Here is a 14,226-nt window from a genome sequence, read left to right as displayed (position 1 = left end):
TTACAGGGAGAGTAATGCTCAACTGGATGAGAAGTAATTATCTGCAAGGATGATTATCTGTCATTTTAATAACATTAATGGCATTAGTCTTTTAACTGATGTAATGTACAAAACATTTAGAGGAATTATGAGGTGACAGCCTATTACGATGGCCAGTCACTTACTGGAGATGAAGTACACATTAGTCTTTATCAACCTGAAAACTTTTGAGCTAAATAGACCGAATAGTGGAGGAATGGTGAGATGAAAATAATGCTTGTATATTGCAGCTTTGGAAACAGGATGCAACAGTGGGGATGGGTCTGTACAGTATAAATTGGCAGCATCGTTTGAGATTATACAAACATCCTGCCCCCAATGCAAAGGGACCTTTGGCATGTGAGCAGGCATGAAAGGTGACAGGGAGAATGAGTCTGCTTTATCGGCCATTATAAGATCTTGTTTGCCCTGTGCAATCTCGACTCGGTCGTCTGCTCGAAGAACAGAACTAATGAATTGCGACTTTGTACATTGACAGTGTGACATTGACAGCCAGGGTCGTCAATTGTATGAAGTGATTAATTATAGATATTCCTGGGCACACTGCTTTCATCTTTGCCATCCTTGCTCTTTCTTTTGTGTTGCATAATTTATGTGACATTGATTGACATTCTGCTGCATGAGTATGCCCCCAGAAGATTTAATTTTCTGTAGACTAGTTTCTTCGACCAAAACGCTAGGTTTTCATTAAACATCGACCCTTATGCTCTTAGAACATGAGGGAATGCGCTGCAACAGCTAAAGAGAAGGAATTAAGTACACTGTACAAGCATAAAAATGTATTGGAACATGTGTTTTTTTGGTAAAAAAATATGTGGGAGCTGAATGGCAAGTGAGATGTAGTGTGATGAATGATGCACAATCATGTCCACCAGGACTGAAGAATATGCATCTACTTTAAGAATATATTTGACTTTTGCATGTATATGTACAGTGGAATAATACACAAAAGGCTATGAATATCTATTGGGACTTTTTATTTAATTGATCAACTTGGCCAATCATTCCCCAGATGAACAGATGACTTTAATAATAATAATAATAATAGCTGGTTTTTATATAGCGCATTTCACACACTTCAGGGTTTCAATGCGCTTTACAGACTATTATTACCCCGATCACTGGATACATTATCAACCAGCACTAACAGGTGGAGTTGACTGTTACACAATCTAAATTAATGAACTGTGCTTGTATGCTGGTGTGTTTGAAACGTGGTGTAAAAAAAATGTTCTCAGTTAGTAAAATTACAAAGTGTGTGATTTTCAATTCTTGTATGCCCTTTCATGCTTTATATCATTTGAAGCCCCCATTGCGATGAAGTTTATTATCAAAGAGAGCATCCATCTATATATTTTTATGCAGAGGAGGGGGTACATATTTAAATGCCAAAATTTAATGCAGAGGATTATATAATTGTACTTTGGTGAGTGAGCTACAATTTTCAACACTGTAACATCTGTATTTTGTAAACTAGAAAGACAGATTTATAATTAAATTAGGAAATGCAATACGTTTTGTTTAAATACTTGTTCAGAAGGAAAGGAGAGTGAACAAAAGAAGTGATCTGTATTTCATGAATTTGTGAAAACAAATTTTTTGCATCAAGAGTTTTAGTGCATTTAGACTATTAAATGTCAAGAAAGTTAGATCAGTCTGAGTGTGCATTTTGTAGGTTAATAGTCATGTGATGTTCCACTAATATCTCAAGACAGGACCTTGTGAAAAGCTGCAAATGTTTCACACTTTCCCTAAATAAGATGATATATATTCTATTTATATCATGGACATCAAGTTATTAAACACGTAGAATTACAACACGTACAGTATGTCATTATTAATTCACGATGCAATCTGACTATTATCGAATCATCTCTTTTTGCTTACGTTTTTAATAGTTTTAACAGCTATTAAAATTTATGAAACTTTGTTAGTAAGCATATGATTCTTTCAAACTTAAAATGATATCTGATATTACTCGTATTCAATGACTTCATTTCAAAAGTGATTTCATATTTTTGTCAAGAATGTTAAAAACTTGAACATACAGTATGTAGCTGTCTTTCAAATGAACTAGATTATTATTTTTATTTTGTTCTATTGTTTAGAATGCACTTTTGAAATGTTGGCACGGTATGACATATGTTAAAATATGCATCTGTTTGATAGTTGATGGGATTCCTGCACTTTCTCTTCAAAGATATGCGGAGCTCAGAAATGATCTGGACGAGGCCAACCGGATGAGAGAGCAGGTGGAGCGAGTGATGACGACCCTGGTCGATGATGTCCGGCAGGTCAAGAGCCGCACCGATGCCTCGCAGGTGGAGATCAACAGCCTGGTGCACGACGTCAAGGAGAGAACCAAGAGACTGGAGGAGGACAACCGAGTCTTGGTGAGTGAAAGATGTGGTCAGATACCAGTCTCGTACCTGTGTGGTATGAGAAAATGTCTGCAGATACTTCAGGGAGATGCACTTGTAAGATATGGTCAGATACCAGTCTCGTACCCGCATTTGTGGTACTGTATTTAACCAGAAACATTCGTGGCATGAAACTTTTTATGAATTGGAGCTGATGACCTTTCTCACGGCATGAAACTTTCGCAAATGTGTAGCATATGAAATATTGTCTATGAGAGTTAGGTGAGGTAGATTGGTAGTATGGTACATGCATCGTATGTCTCTCCCATCTCAATTCCCTGTAATAAAATACAAAATAGTTTGGATTAATCATAATTACACATTGATCACACATTTACATTCCCACTTGTAGTTTGTCTGCTTTAATATCACAATTTATTATTTGAACTGACTGAGGAGAATATTAGTACATGTATCATATACCACCTTCATATTACCCCTGGTTTGTATTGTTTTAGAGCATGTAATAACTTTGTCCCAATCATTCTTTCCCTTGTCATTTATCTGCATCATTGATATGCATGGATTTTTTTGTATTTTTGTGTAAATTGTACAGAGGGTAAGACTAGTTTACTTCTAATAACTCATCCACCAACTGCTGTGTGTTTGCATGTTTCATCATACTCATTGCAAAGAGTTCTCACTAACTTACCATATCACGTTTGTGTGTAGACAAATTGCGGTCTTTCAAAATATACATGTGTCATGAAAGAAGAGAAAAATGTTTTTTTTTTTTTTTAATATATATTATTGTATTATGTTGAAATCTTTATGGTGGTTTTGTCATGATGGTTAGAAGACCACAAAGACAACAAATTACTAACTGGCGAAAAAGTCTGATCAATGACCATTCACAGAAATATCTGTGCATTACCTCTTCAAGGAAAATTCCACCTTGAGTCTTGGTAGACTTTAGTATTGAGAGTAGTGAAGTAAATACAACCAGAGTCGAAAAGAGGGTGGTTGAAACAAATTGAGTACGAGAAGTTAAATGAATTTTCAAGATGAGTGTGATTTTGTGAAAAAGTGTTATTGGTTACAATATCAAATGCAAATTAGGCAGTTGATGATGTCATAGCTTTACATGTCCGACCAATACAGTGAATATCCAAATTTAGCGATCAATTCTTTTTGTAAAGAATTCTGCTACCATGTGGTACTTAAAATCTCTCCCCTGTACAAAGTCATAAGTGCTGCTTGCTTCAACTCCAAAATGAGATAATGTACAAAATATATAATTTCTTCTTCAAGTAAAGTCAAAAGGGTCTATTTGTGTACAAGTAAATATCAGTGGCACCATCATGTTGCTAGTTTGTCTATTGTGAAGGTAACTGAAATCACTGTTCTTGGATTTAAGTGAATGAAAGCTTGACATAACACTACTCATCCTGTGGATCTTTTGTCCATTTTTAATGAAATTTTCTCATGTTTATTTTATCATAATCTTCAGTAAAGTCAACACTAACACGCTGTGGATTTTGCAAATTGATTTATGTTTTCTTAGTGGTGTAGTTAGTTATTAGGCAAAGCAGAAAGGCCTTGCTGCATGTAACAGTTCACTAAATGAATTTTCAATAATAATTGCAACTGTAGTGCTGAAGCAAATATAGCTCGCAAGATTGGTAACTGCACACATATTGTATTCAGTTGCAAGGTCTCTTAAATTTGGGGCTGCAGTGCTACCAGAAGTGGCAGGGTCACAGCTTTAAAGGGAAATTATAGTTTTTGGTTGAGATGGGGATTCAGATTTTAACTTTTTACAAGATAATTAGGAACCACTCATATGACATTATATTAAAGAGCACACCATTCTGAGAGGAATCAAATATTCATTTGATGAAAATCGATTATGAAATACATGTAGCTATCATGATATTCAAAAACAAGCAAAAGCAAAATGGTCCTTACAATATGTAAAAGCTGGTTCCTGTCTTTTTTTCAGGACCACTTTGCTTTTAGATATCTCAGCCATTTTAAAAACACTTTTCATCAAGTAAACCTTGAGTCCTCGTAGAATTGTGTGCTCTCTGATATTTCATATTTAGTGATTTCTTATTACCTCACAAAGAGTTAAAATCTGGAACCCATCTCAACCAAAACTATATTATCCCTTTAATGCTGCATTTATGTGAGTGTGCATGGATGTGAGTGTACTGTGTGTGGTTTGTTTGTTTGTTTGTTTTTTGCTGACTAATGACTAACATATAGGAATCAGTAGTTGAATGATGCGTGTTGCTTTATGAGAGGGTGCAGTGAAAAAACAACAACAACAACAACACAAAGTTGAGCAAATGTACTCCTAAAGGCTGAAAAGGTACTCTTTGATAAAGTTTCCAGCTTAAAAAAAAAAAAAAAAAAAAAAACGAGATGCATGGTCCTCCAATTTTATATGACATGTTACCAAGATCTCCAGTCATGTAGATGGGAAGCTAAAAAAAGAAAAGAAAAAGAAAAAGAATAGCCAGACAATTGAAAAAATGAAAATCTATTAAGTGTCCACATCATAGGCACTACCGTACTCAATATTTTCCCCAAAGGCAGAATGGAAGAAACCATGAACCAGTAAATAGTATAAAAGCATGTTGACATTTATATAGTTCATTGATCTCTTGATTAGTACAGGGTAGTTATTAAAAAACACACACAAAAAAAAAAAAAATGACAACAAAAACCCTTGGATACTGGGAGTGTTTTTTCATGCTTTTGAAAAATTAATTCAACATTCCCACACAGCTTAGCTAGCAAAGATAGTTTGAGCCAGAGCAATTTATGCTTCATTCCATTTTTAATTCTGCATGTGTCAGTTCATCAGAATGCTATGATTGGTCATTTTGGGATGATTGCAATTTTCTTAGTTGTGTGGCTGTCTCCACGGGAGAGCATTTTGAAGTTATTTGCTTGTGATAGTAATTTCAGGCACTCAGTTTTATTAAATGGTACCGTATATGTGGTGTGCCTCTTTCTGACAAGTGAGAGTGAAGTTGGGGTACAGCCTTGTTTTAAAAATCACAGAAAGAACCAGCCGTACATGGAGTGGCAGTTGAAATGCATGGGTTGAAATGAGCTAGCTGAAATAATTTAAAAGTCAATTTCAAGGGAGAACAAAATGAAAAATATCCTATATCCATTCATCCTTGTTTTCTTATTTTTGACTATGAATCAGTGGCAATTTTTGTACAAAAAAAAAAAACCAAACCTGCCACTGATTAAAAAATCATAATTAGAAATCAACTACTAAAGTAAGACGAGTGGATATAGGCGATGGAAGCTTCAACTGTTCGTAGTCTCACCTCATCAGATGTGTTGCTTAGCAAAGATAATAGTCTTGCCGCATCAGACATTTAGCGTAACAGCAAAGACAATAGCTGCATCATGCTCCGCCTAGATTATATAGGCAAACCCTTTCCGTGTCCTCTTCTCCCTTTCCTACCCGTTCCCCTCCCCCTCCCTCTTCCTATCCCCTTTTCCTTCACCTTTACCTTTTCACCCTTCCTTTCACTGTCACCTCCCTATTCCCATTCCCTTCTACAACGTACCTCTCCTTCTCCTGTCCCTTCCACTCTCTCCTCCTCCCCCCTTTCCCCTCTTCCCCTTCCCCCTTCTTACCCTTCCCTTTATCCCTTTTTGATACCCTTCCTCTTTTTCCCCTCCCCATTCCCCTCCTTTTCTTCCATTTCCTCCTCTCCCTTCTTCCTTTTCTCTTCCCACCCCTTCCCCCCTACCACCTTCTTCTCTCCCTTTACCTTTTCCTCCCCTTTGCCTTTTCATCCACTCTTTCCCTTTTCCCTCCCTATTCCCTTCCCCTTCTTCCTCCCCCTCCCCTAGCTAGCCCTTCCACTCTCACCTCCTTCTCCCCCTTTCCCCCTCTACTTCTTCCCCTCCCCCTTCCTTTTATCCCTCTCCTCCCCTTCCCCCTCCCCTTCATCTTCTTCTTATTCTACTCCCCTCTTCCCTTCTTCTTCTTCTTATTCTACTTATTCTACTCCCCTCTTCCCTTCTTCTTCTTCTTCTTCTTCTTATTCCACTCCCCTCTTCCCTTCTTCTTCTCCTCTTCCACATGCCTTTCACCTTCCTCTCCCCTTTTCCCTCTCACTGTAAATATATTCCATGCTCTATTAATAATGAAATATTACCATCAACCTTTTGTATACCATTACATGTGCAATCAGCATCACATGATAGCGTATTTCCCATTTATCAAGCCATTTATGAAATGATGTTAGAGCCAGAAATATTTCATCCACATAATAATGCATTCCCCCCCCCCCCCCCCCCCCCCCCCGGTAGATCAGTAAATAGAAAAATAATGTGTGTATTATTTCTGTGCTTTTTTGCTTGTTTTTTTTTTTTGGGGGGGGGGGTGGATTTACAAGTTTTCTGTGTTATGGAAACAAATGGTTTGTGCACTGTCATCTTTGTTTGTCATTATGTGGTGTTGTGGGACTAAAGCTTTACTTTCATTTCTAATGTATGACATTTGTTTTATCCTTCCTGTGCATAAATATGAAAATACTGGTAAAAATGACACATCATTCCATGCAAACCAGACTACCATACCATCTTTCAATATTTAAAGTGTAGTTAAATGATTGCAGGAAAGGAAAATCAAGAGGGTCAGCATATGTTAGTGGAATACCTAAAACAGACTTTCCCTCCATTGGCAAATATGCAACACATTGCAAAATTGCACTGTGAAATTGGCACTGAATTTACCAGCCAGAATTTGGGAGTTGGCAAATGCAGCAAACTGAAAATTATTGTGCTAAAATTAGACACACCGGGTAAATTGCCGTGGAATCAACAATTGATGATAACCATGCGACATTTGTTCAGTTCGATGTTGGGAAGAGAAATTAAGAGCGAGGGGGAGAGAGATATGGGAATTACAGCAGATGAATTTGCCTCACGTTGGCATAATTCCTCTGTCCTTAGAAAGGCATAGAATGTGGATTTCATGATAGATATCATCCCCACGGTTTGATGATATATTCATGAGGTTTGTTTGCATGCATGTTTTTGTATACAACATACATATATCTATAATGTATTATGTGCAGTTGTGCATGCGATGTGATGAAAATAATGCAGTGTGTATATAAAGCAAGTTAGGAGTCCTAGTGAAACTGTAAATATATTATGTGTATTTATTATTAACTTGTGGGTATATTTAGTTCTAGAGCATATTATTTGTTGGCAACTCAATAGTAATTTGCTAATTCTGCCTGGTTGAGATTTTACTGGGCTTAGAATTGCCCTGTAAAATTGTATCATGAACTGCTCTTTGAATGAAAGAATTAATTTCTTTAATGAAAGACAATTGAAAAACCCTGCTTGCTAATCATGTGGTTGTAAAAATGCAGTCAGTGGGATAGAAATCAAGGTGGTGAATTAACTGAACTACAGATTCGTAGCTTACTGAATTTGGCGGAACAAGAGCCAATTAAGAGTGAGAAAAAAAAGGGTGTATAGTGTTTGTGCGTGTACATTGTGTATGAATGAACGTCTGCTCTCAGAATCAAATACTGTAAAAGTGGATACTTTCGCGCGACTAATTTTTCGCGCTTGGCTGGGTAAGAAGAGTTTCGCGTGTTTTTAATTCCGCGGAATCAAGACATCACGCACACAGCCGTGCAACAGGAACATATGGCAAGCAAAAATATTTGTGTGCTTTTATTTTCGCGCTAGTTTCTGAAATGCGCGAAAATTTCAACACTGCGAAAATTTCCACTTTTACAGTACATGTATGTAGGATTTTCCAAGGGCTGATAACAGTACGTGATACCTCCCTTAGTTTCAGCACATGATGTGAATTGCACAGTGAAGTGGCAGTACAAATAACACATTTAACTTGCAATCCATGCCACAATTAATGTGGGTGATAATTTGACATCTTTTTACCTCCTTTTTTTTTCTGGTTTTTTGCTGTGTTGGTTATCTTTCCTCTTCTCTTGCACTAAATAGTCTGCCCAGCTGACTTCTCTCAATGTGCCAGATCCCTTCCTAGAAAAACTCATAGATCAGTTGAAGTCCCAAGTGAATGACAGGTAAAAGTCGGCCACACCGTCAGTGTAATTTGTTTCTTTGTTTCTTTGGTTTGTTGTGGTTATTTTAGTCTGCCTGAATAGAATAAAGAAAAATTGAGTGAAATTCATCCCCTTTCCGTGCTGTTTTTTTTTTTTTTTTTTTTAAACCAATCAGCTGAAACAGAACTGTTGCATTTCTTTTGTGTTGCATGTTCCACAAATTATTCGTTGATGTTATCCTCCCTTTCTGGATAAGGCACTTTTGTGACAGTCCAGTCTGATATGACATTGTAGTAACTTAGTTGCCTAATTATCTTTGTGTGCATGCACCATGCACCATACTGTATTTACATTCAACATCTTGAGAAGTGACTCTAACGCACTACACAAATAGACTGTTAGTTTCATGGTAACTCAGTGATGTCTTATTTAGCAATTCTGTGCGTGTGTGAATTTGTTGCTCTATTCTGTGCACAGCTATTATTGTCTTAAATTTATTAAACAATTTATGTCATTCTCAGTCGGTTAAATTCGCTTTTGTATGTCCCGACTCTGAGGCATGTTTGTTTATATTTTGTGTTGAACACTTCCCCCTCTTCCCCTTCAGTGGTGGGTCAGCACAATTTTGAAATTGAAAGTGGTTCGTGGGCCCCTTTAATTAATGTTTTAATCAGAACATAGAATGTTTAATGACATATATCTGAGCCGACCTTGCCCTGACATTTATAATTGTGCCCAGAATTAGCCTTGTGTTCTTGGTTACTAAATTATGCACGTACCTGACCTCAACAACAGACTGCCTGTCTGGATGCATAGCGGTGGATGTCTGTGAGAATGGCAGCACTGACCTTCATTCACTGATTAGGGCATAATTAATGAGGCGATGCATTCGGATTGAATAAATTTACTCCATTAATAGCATTAGTGTTGCATTATGTAGCATGGATACCACACACTGGAGAAACCATCACATCTGTTAGATAGAAAGATTGTATTAATTTATTGAAGCACCGATTGACTAGTCATTTTAAAATGAAAACCTATCCTGCAAAGAATATATGCTATTCAAGTATTGAATGGTATGAGTCAATCTACAGTAGGACATGCTTTGTGTAGTGCCAGAAGGAAAGTGAGCCATCTGAATTGATACGGATATAAAAAGAGTCATCTCGAGAAACTACATCGGTCGACAGTGGCCCACAGATGATAGGAAATTATTGATTTTATTGTCATTACTTTTTTTATAAAATCATAGCAGAACACAGAATAGACATATCTTCTTGTGAGCTATCCTAATAACAAGTTTTTACAGCAGTTTTCTTGGATCTAACCAAGATCATTTTTATTTTTGGAAGTTCTTTTAATAGCAAATTCCTGGCCAGGCAAATGTAGAAAATCAAAATCTCCTATCCATAATACCATAAATTTTTCAATTTTTTTCATTGAAAATAATATGTGTTAGCTTTTCCTGTACAGTTCCCATCCATTTCTGTCTGTTTCCAACAGTATGCTTGTAACATTTTTCTTTATGCCCATTTGTGCATGCTGTGTTTCAATTTGGTGTTTAAAGGGTGTGTACAGTTCTGGTCAAGGTGAAGATTTAGCTTTTAACATTTTGTGAGATATTCAGAAACCACTCTATGAGATGTCAAGGAGCATGCAGTTCTAAAGGGTATCAAAAGTTTATTCGATGAAAATCGGTTTTGAAATGGCTGAGATATCCAAAAACAAAGTGAAACAAAGAGATACTAATAAAGTTGGGGCATGTCGCCTTTTATTATTAGCACTTTTGTGGATATCTCAGCCATTTGAAAACCAATTTTCATCAAATAAACGTTGAATCCTTCTTAAAATTACATGCTCTTTCATATTTCATAAGAGGCTTTTCATTATCTCACTTGGGAATGTTCAAAACATGAAACCCTACCTCAACCAGTACTGTACAGTCCCTTTAAATTTATTTTCTTGATTTCCTCTTTTTGTTTGCTTTGCTTTTGTGCATGCATGCTTTGCATTTGTATTCTCCCCGGCCGAACCGCTAGATGGATCATCAGAGAAAACACAACGAAAACCAACACCACACTAATCAAACGACAGCGGTGTTGCGATCTCAGCTCGATGCTCGGTAAATGTTGTGTTGTAGTTCGAGTGCTGTCATTGGCTCCCTAGAATGACCGCCAGCCACTAAGCCACCATAGGCCTGTATTAACGAAGGTGGTTTAAAATCATAACCATCATTTAAATCAAGTCTATGGACTAAAATAAGCATGAAATAGGCATACATTACATGCGCAAGTATCAACGCACAGTTATTATTGGCATGTCTTTTACCATACATGGTATATCATCCTGTCATATACATAGAAAATAATTTTTTTATAAACCATGGGCTGGATTTAAACTTTCTTTTATGAATACAGGCCAAAGAGTCACCAGAATTCACAATCTTACTTTTGTCCTGTCCAAAAAGACTTGACTCTTAGCTTTAAGATACTGCATCTTTGTGTCCAAAAGCCAAAGCTCCCAAAATCACCTGATTCAGTTGTCAATAGTGGCAAGGGGCAGAAGAAATCCCCCCCCCCCAAAAAAAAAGTAGAAAATGGAGGGAAGAATGAAAAGGTCTTGTGAGGTTGCTGTTCTAGGGACTTGATTTTTATTCATGTGAAGTACTGAATCAGAAAAGTAAAACAACTGGTTTAATCTTAAATTTCGTTGTTTTTTTTTTTTATCTGTTGATTGGGGAAATATTTTGTGAAAGGCCTCAATTTATCCTCTATTAGTTTGCTCTGATGCATTGTCTTGTGTCACACCTTGAAAATGTGTTGTAAAAGAATGTATAGAATTTCCTGTTTGTTGACATTTAACCTTCTATATCAATGGAAGGTAAAGGGGGGGGGGGGCTGACGAATTTCAAAACTTGTCTAATCCCAAGTCAACAAATTTAAGTAATCATTTGTCGCTCTTGCTCACCTGTGGAAGGCAATCACACACTGTTGCCAGACAAAACACAATGGGAGATGGTGTCCAGCTTGAATTGACATTTCCTTTGAACTTGAAATTATATTTCCATCATGACCTTACGTGACTAACATTTTGCTTGAGCAAACATTGTAGATAGAATGAAGCAAGAAATATTTATAATAAAGAATGATGCCGTGAAAGACATAGTTGATATACTTTCTGCTGTGAATTCATATGTGCATGTAATGTAAAACCAACCAGAATTTGTCCTTACATGCATGTAATTAAAGAATCCTTTTATCAAATTTTGATTTTTCTGTCAGATTATACCACTGTATAGTAATTTATTTCTTTTATTCTTTTATTTCTTTTTTTTTTTTGGGTGGGGGGTCATAAATAAGTCCAACAAGATATTGAACATGCTTTAACAGTGGTTATTGAAGCACTTGACAAGTTAGCGACCATTTTGATGGTTTGATTGCCTCCTGTACAAGAAAAGTAATTCATAGATCACAAGTAAATCCCTGCCCTTCTTGAATATGTGCTCCTTTCCCCCCTGGATTTTGGTAGCATTGCATATGTATTGGTCTGGTGTTCTTGCTAAAATTAGACAAAATGCAGTGCACAAGACGTCAAAATGAAAGTTACACCGTGGAGCTGTAGAATACATTTTGTTATTTCAATAGTGAAAGTAGTAGTGAGTAGAGCAGTGAGCAATGTTTTACAGTGATCAGACATATATTTTGCATGCCTTTGCAGAGGTTTTTCTTTGCTCTGTTCTTGTCAGTTTCAGTTTGCATTGTAACCACAGTGTTTGAATATGTGCTGAAGTAAATGATTTCATTGTGGTAAAAGACTGCTTACTTTCTTGTTTTATATATAATGACATCCTGTGTAGTTAGAATGCCAATATGCTAAATGCTTTTTACACAAAATTGTTGCTAGGATCCTGATTAAAAAATAAACAAACCCTGAGAATTTAAAAGCTGTCAAGCAGTGATTCAACTGGTTCAATATTGGCCAAAAGCAAATTATGTACAAAGTTTCTTCTTGAATTACCTCTGCGTGACACTGATAATGAAATAATTCCGCAAAGATTTTATGCATAGTTTACAATATAGAGAGAGAGATACTTGTAGACACTATATGAAATGAAAATGTTGATGAACACGGATTGCATCTCATCTGCATTGACAGGCTGGGAGAGATTCGAGATGTTCTCATGGATCTGAGAAACAGGATAACGTCGGAGGAGACGGAAAGGAGACAGCAGGAACAGAACATACAGATCAAGTAAGTCAAGCCCCAGGAGGACGTTCCCTTACACTTTACAAAGTCATTGAACTTTTTGCCCTACCTGTCTCCCAACCAAATCACTGACAAATGGATATATGACACATACATATGTACTGGTAATGCATATACCAGCACCTTGTATGCGCTACACAGGATGCTATCAGTCAGAAGGTCCTTGGTTCAAGTCCCTCAGCTGCTACAGTCGGGGCCCTAGGAGGGCCACAGTATCCTCCTTGCCTAGTCTTTCAGAGCTCTTGGTCTCTTGGTCACTTTGCTTGCTATTAATAGAAGCATCCCTTGCTTCCCTAGTGGTCATGTAAAAACAAATCATTTACATTGATTGACCCCTCACCTTACAAGATTTTGTGTGCTGCCCTCTTCCATGGTTTGCTGTCATCCTTTCACCGGCCGCAATCCTCTTACTCCTCATCCATAAACTGACTTGAGTCAGATGTTTCTTTTTCGCTCTTCATCATAAATATGTGAAATGATGAAAAGCTACTCACTCCTTTTTGAAGGTCCTAGTGTTTCCTTTATGAAGATCCAAGCTAGAATCATCAAATTGGTCTGCTCTTCCAAAAAAAAAAATATTGGAAGCTTTAACATGTCTCGTCTCTGCTATGAGCACTCCTGTGTGATCTCATCGACCTTTCACCCCAGTGACCCTGTATGTGACCTTTCACCCCCTAGGACCAATGACCTCCAGGCCCAGATCCACGAGGTCAGCCGCAAGCGGGACGAGTCCATGCACGCCCTGGACGTTGTGCAGCGGGAGCGGGAACACGCGGCTGACAATGAGCGGCTGAAGATGCACGGCAAGATCGCGGAGATTGCTGAGGAGGTCAGCAAGAAGATCCTGTCCAAGGAAATTCGTCTGCGAGAGGAGGCGCAGCAGAAGTTTTCAAACATCGAAAAGGTATGCAGAAACCCTTTTCTTATTCTGCTGCTTATTTCGTTCATCCAACTTTAATTGGAGGGTCTCAGCTAACGTTGCAGAAAAGTAAGAAAACAGAAGAGCTGTGTTGGCCATTGCACGTGTGAAGCCATGAAATATCCAGCAATGGAAGTTCTGATAGGACAGTTTTTCATTATTGAAATTTCCATCAAAGGTTTGAGAAGATTAGGTGCCTGTGAATTTATGATGTAGCTATTATACGTGTATCCCTATCATAAAGTTTTTTGATTCGGATAGGTAGTGGTTTCATTGCCATTGTTTGTTTGTTTTTTCTTCTTTTGCACAAAAATCACCCATTGATATAGATTGTTTGTTGCCCTTTCAAATATTGTCCTGTCAACTCAGCCATGTTTCAGGACTGATTGTGATGGAAATTCAGGCACATCCAAGTGCTTTGTCTGTATTTATCTATGTTCCATACTCTCTGAATCTCTGTGTCTTTACCTTCATTGAGCTAAGTTATTTTATCATAGGACACTGCACTTTGATTCTGTAAGTGATGGTGCAACCGCTCCATGTGTTATACCCTGTC

General features: G+C 37.4%; 1 protein-coding gene across 1 annotated transcript in view; it reads left to right on the top strand.

Annotated features, from left to right (window-relative positions):
• LOC140231802 (uncharacterized) overlaps positions 1-14,226 on the top strand; it is a 47,545-nt gene that overhangs the window by 12,519 nt on the left and 20,800 nt on the right. The window contains exons 5-9 of the mRNA XM_072311954.1: positions 2,240-2,432; positions 3,016-3,018; positions 10,525-10,607; positions 12,641-12,736; positions 13,430-13,655. Of these exons, the coding sequence (XP_072168055.1) occupies positions 2,240-2,432; positions 3,016-3,018; positions 10,525-10,607; positions 12,641-12,736; positions 13,430-13,655 (601 nt within the window). The remainder of the gene's footprint in view (positions 1-2,239; positions 2,433-3,015; positions 3,019-10,524; positions 10,608-12,640; positions 12,737-13,429; positions 13,656-14,226) is intronic.

This window comes from Diadema setosum, chromosome 8 (genome assembly GCF_964275005.1).
Source record: "Diadema setosum chromosome 8, eeDiaSeto1, whole genome shotgun sequence".
Lineage (NCBI taxonomy): Eukaryota > Metazoa > Echinodermata > Echinoidea > Diadematoida > Diadematidae > Diadema > Diadema setosum.
Note: the sequence above shows the minus strand (reverse complement) of the source record. Positions and strands in the feature narration are given on the sequence as shown.